Source organism: Crocuta crocuta, unplaced genomic scaffold (genome assembly GCF_008692635.1).
Source record: "Crocuta crocuta isolate KB4526 unplaced genomic scaffold, BGI_CrCroc_1.0 scaffold267, whole genome shotgun sequence".
Classification (NCBI taxonomy): Eukaryota; Metazoa; Chordata; class Mammalia; order Carnivora; family Hyaenidae; genus Crocuta; species Crocuta crocuta.
This window is the reverse complement of record NW_027531899.1, coordinates 3,784,046-3,788,952: the sequence shown is the minus strand read 5'-3', so window position 1 is coordinate 3,788,952 and position 4,907 is coordinate 3,784,046. Positions and strand designations below refer to the sequence as shown.

The 4,907-nt window shown below is 53.4% G+C and overlaps 2 protein-coding genes across 2 annotated transcripts in view; one reads left to right on the top strand and one right to left on the bottom strand.

The window, feature by feature from the left end:
* CAPNS1 (calpain small subunit 1) overlaps positions 1-3,432 on the top strand; it is a 7,746-nt gene extending 4,314 nt beyond the window's left edge. The window contains exons 7-10 of the mRNA XM_077773827.1: positions 89-167; positions 255-371; positions 2,622-2,680; positions 2,867-3,432. Of these exons, the coding sequence (XP_077629953.1) occupies positions 89-167; positions 255-371; positions 2,622-2,680; positions 2,867-2,893 (282 nt within the window). The 3' untranslated portion in view covers positions 2,894-3,432. The remainder of the gene's footprint in view (positions 1-88; positions 168-254; positions 372-2,621; positions 2,681-2,866) is intronic.
* Positions 3,433-4,391: 959 nt separating this feature from the next.
* Positions 4,392-4,907, bottom strand: part of COX7A1 (cytochrome c oxidase subunit 7A1) — a 1,698-nt gene continuing 1,182 nt past the window's right edge. Inside the window, exon 4 of the mRNA XM_077773846.1 lies at positions 4,392-4,510. Within this exon, the coding sequence (XP_077629972.1) occupies positions 4,455-4,510 (56 nt within the window). The 3' untranslated portion in view covers positions 4,392-4,454. The remainder of the gene's footprint in view (positions 4,511-4,907) is intronic.

Genomic DNA, 4,907 nt, shown 5'->3' with positions numbered 1-4,907 from the left:
CTCACACTCCTAGCATAGAGACCCTCAAGCCATGAAGATGCCATGCCCCACGATGTTCAGTTGACTTCTTCCCTCCCTGTCCCCACAGGCCATATACAAACAGTTTGATGTCGACCGTTCAGGTACCATCGGCAGCAGTGAACTCCCAGGAGCCTTTGAGGCAGCAGGTATGGCTGGCAGGGACATGGTTGGACTGGGGTGGGAGTGGGTTGGGCCCTGTGCTCCCCCCACCTGAGAAATCAAACTGTTCTCAGGGTTCCACCTGAACGAACATCTCTACAACATGATCATCCGGCGCTACTCTGATGAAGGAGGGAACATGGATTTTGACAACTTCATTAGCTGCCTGGTCAGACTGGATGCTATGTTCCGTGAGTGATACACCCCAGCTCTCTTCCTAGGGGGGGATTTGTTCTACTTCCTATGGGCAAGGTCTCCTCTGAGCCTGGCCCTGAAGGCAAGCGACCCCAGTGACTGGCCTCACGTCACTCACAGTCCACTGGAGGAGAGGCAAATACCAGACAATGACCATCCAGGATGGTTACAGTGGGGGTAAGGGAAGCTCAGGGCATTTATGAATGCCTGGGAATTCATAAAATGGGAATGCCATTTATGAATGGGGAAGCCCAGTAGACTATTTGAACCTAGGAGGCACCCAATGCAGACTAAGGGATCAAGGAGAGCTTCCTGGAGGAGGACACATGTGAATTGGGCCTGAGGGACAAGGAGGAATAACCCTAGATAGAGAGTGGAGACAAGTGGTGCTGTCGGAATAACCTGTGCGAAGGCCAACAAGGGAAGGTGCTTTTGGCGTTTTTTGTTGAACTGCATTCTGACGCTGGAGAGGGGGGAGGGGGGAGGGTGCAGAGACATAGGCTGAGAGGGGGTAGCAGGGGCTGGATTGTGAGGGCTCTTATGAACATGAATGCATTGAATCCTTAAGATCATCCTGAGAACTGGGAGTTTCTGTCCCCATTTTCTGGAGGAGGAACCTATGGTTCAAGGAGGCAAAACTGCTTGCTCACAGCCACTCAGCTATGCAGTTGTAAAACCAGAATTTGAACTTGGATCTGAGAGAACTGAGTGAGAGGAGGTAGGAGCAGTGGGCATGGTCAGGCCATGCAGGGCTGTGAGTGTCATGTTCAGGGGTGTTCAGGCATTATTGGGGGGACTGGAGAGCTATAGCAGGTTCTAGGCAGAGGAAGGACAGGGTCAGATTTGGTTTTAGGAAGATCCTCCAGCCTCACGAGAGCCCAGGGAGGGCAAAGCATTAAAACCATGGGTAGAGAAAAAGGGGCAGGTCTGTCAGGGACATGAAGGGGAAGGTGGGAATGGACAATGAGGGCAAATGATTCCAAAAGTCACACATGAGAAGGCCTCAGAAATGGCCATCGGCAATAGTAGCTGCAGTGAGTGCAGTGTCTGGGATACCACGTGTGTGGACACCTGAGTGTGTAACTGAGTGGTGAGTGAGAGAGGAAGCACAGACAGTGTAGGCTCAGGTTTACCTACGCTTGGCTATGGGTGGGGAACATAAGTCAGGTTTCAGGGCAGGAGTGGGGACCATACGAGACTATAGGAGCAGGAAGTGGAGGAAAGCTAGGCCCTTAGAGGTCTATGGCGGAGGTGGGGCACAGGTCGGTACAGAGGCCGTTAGTGAGGGGGCTCACAGCCTGGGTTCCAATCCTGATGTTCCTGGGGCACATCGCTTCACCTTCTGTGCCCTATTTTAAAGTGACACTTATCTGGGCACCTGGGTGGCCCAACTGGTTGAGTGTCTGACTTTGGCTCAGGTCATGGTCTCCAGGTTGGTGAGTTTGAGCCCCACTTCAGGCCCCCCGGCTGTCAGTCTGTCAGCACAGAGCCTGCTTTGAATCCTGTCTCCTTCTCTCTGCCCTTCTCCCACTTGTGCTTGCTCACTCGCTCTTTCTCAGAAAATAAATAAAACAAACAAAAAAAAATGACATTTATCTCACAGAATTTAATTAAATGAGTTAATACATGGAAAGTACTTTATACAGTGTTTGGCACAGAGTAAGAACTAAAGTGCTTGCCATTATTATTTCTTCATATATATGTATATATATGTATGGGGTTTTTTTATTAAGTAAACTCCATCCAATGTGGGGCTTGACCTCATGCCGCTGAGATGCTGTGATCAAGAGTTGAATGCTCCACCAACTGAACCAGCCAGGTGCTCCCAAGTACTAGCCATTATTCTCATCATCAGTTAGTATATTTTTATCCTTTTAAAAAATATTTTATTATTGTTTTAATGCTTATTTACTTTTTGAGAGAGAGAGTAAGAGAGCATGCAAGTGGAGGGGCAGAGAGAGGGGGAGACAGAATCTGAAGCAGGCTCCGCACTATCAGCGCAGAGCCTGCCTCAGGGCTCCAGCTAATGAACGGTGAGATCATGACCTGAGCCGCACAGCCGCACACGTAACTGACTGAGCCACCCAGGAGTCCCTAAGATTTTATCTTTAAGTTATCTCCACAGCCAGCCACTGTGGGACTTGAACTGAGAATCCCAAGATCAGGAGTCACATGCTCTACTGACTGAGTCAGCATGTATATTTTTTATCCTAAAAGCCAAATCCCCCATCCCTTTCCTTCTCTAGGTGCCTTTAAATCTCTTGACAAGGATGGCACTGGACAAATTCAAGTGAACATCCAGGAGGTAAGAACCCCCATTCTGGGATGTGGGTGCCCGGAAGGGGACCCCCCTCCTCTCAGCTCCATGTACCAACCCTGAGCTGGGGGTCCCGCCCTCCTATTTTCCCCAACAGCCCCAGGGTCAGGGCAGAGCAAGGTGTCTGCTAGCCTTCCGTTCTCTGCTCCTCACTCTGCGCCTTCCTCTCCCCAGTGGCTGCAGCTGACGATGTATTCGTGAGTGGGAAGCCCAGAGCTGCCCCCCCCATCACCTTGCTATAGGAGTGCCCTTGGATTCTTCCATCTCTCCCAGGACGGAGCCAGTCTGCAGTCTCATCTTCATGGGTCCTGCTGACCCAGAGGTCTTTCAGTTCCCCCAGGCCTTGGCACTTGGCTTCTCAGTGCACAGCCTGGGCCCAACACGCCCCAACGTGCCAAGCCCCGAGTCACCCCTGGCTCGGAAACACTCCAACACACCCTGTCCCAACGGTTACCCCACCCCCAGCACACCCATCCCACACCCGCTCCATAACCCTTCTCATGTACATGTGCCAAGGCAAACAGTTATGTTGCTTCCACACCCCAAGGGCCCTTCCCTCAGTTCTGGGAGGCTCCCTCCCGTCCCTGCGCAGCCTGGCCCACCCGTTCACAGCTGCCACCCTGGTAGTCAAACTCCAGGCCATAACAGGTCCAGGCGCCCCTGTGCCTCCGGCTGTACTCTTCTCTCAGCCTGCCAGGCCCAGGAGGAAATAAAAGTACCCCAGTTGCTGCTGTCTCTGAGATGTGCCTCCTGTTTTGAGAGTTGAGTGGTGGCTCTATCTCTGTGAGGGGCAGACGGAGTCTAGGTCAATGGGGGGAGGGGTGTCTGTCTGTCTCCCATGTCTGTCCCCAGGCCTGGATCTGCATGTCTTCCTAGTCCGTTTCTTATCTATGTCTTTCTTTTTTTTTTTTTTTTTTTAATGTTTTTTATTTATTTCTAGGAGAGAGAGAGAGACAGCGTGAGCAGGGGAGGGTCAGAGAGAGAGGGAGTCACAGACTCTGAAACAGGCTCCAGGCTCTGAGCCGGCAGTCAGCACAGAGCCCGACGCGGGGCTCGAACCCACGAACCGCGAGATCGTGACCTAAGCGAAAGTCGGACGCTTAACCGACTAAGCCACCCAGGCGCCCCTATGTCTTCTTTCTCCTACTGGATTCTAGTTGAGCCGGAGCCCCATTCTTGCTGAGATCCCTCACAGATCCTGTGGAGGCTGAGACTGGGACCCATAAGCCTGGGCAATCTCTGCCTCTGCTACAAGAGCCAGGCTCTTGGGAGGTCTCAGTACCGCCCCTGGCTCTGTCCCCCAAGGCCATGTTTGTCCCCTCTCTATGCTGTCCTGAGTGAGTCAGCCCTCAGTTGCCTCTGCCTCTGTTGTGTCGTGGGCCACACTATCTTCCTTCCCACCCTCGAGCCTCTGCGGGGAGAAGGGCTACCATCCCAGAATCCAGAGGCCCTGTCGAACAGGGGACACAACCCCAGACTCCCAGGCCCTAAGAGGCAGCCCAGGGGTGCTGTTTGGGGTCCCCAGCCCCTCAGGAGGGCTGAGAGGCAGCGACATCCTAGGAGTAGGCTTTTAGTGGTAGTAATCCTCTAGCATGAGGGACTCCAGGCTGGGACAATGTGCTGTCCATCATGTAGAGATTCCTTGCTGGTGGGAAGATGGGTTTGGGGGGGGGGGGACAAACAGAGGCCACAGCTGGACTGGGTTCCCCACAAAGCCAGCACATTTATTGATGCTTGTTCAGGTCCTGCAGGCTTCTTGGTCTCACTTCTGGTGAGGGAAGGAGGCCCAGCCAAGGCAGTACAGGCTGTAGACGGTGCCTAGGGAGGGAGTATAGTGACAAAGGGTGAGATCCTAATTGCCTCCCTGAACCCCATCTCAGGCTTTGAAGGCCCTGTGTAGGCTCCCCAATCACCAATCTGGATCCTAGCCCCAGTTCAGGCTCCAGCTCCCTTCCCGAACTGCACTTCAAGTGCAGAATCCCCTAGCCTTGATCCAGACCAGGCTGCCAGCTTTCTCCACAATTAATTCCTGCCTGCCCCACCCCCACCACTCCCCTGGGACAGGAGCCCAAGCCCTAGGTGCTACCTTCCTATATGCCAGCGCGGAATCCTGGACAGTCCCCAAAACTTGGCCAGCCCAGAACCCAATCCCCTTCCCTAAGCCCCAGCCCAACACTAGCCCTCTCCCCAGACCTGAGCCCAGGAACCAGCCCCT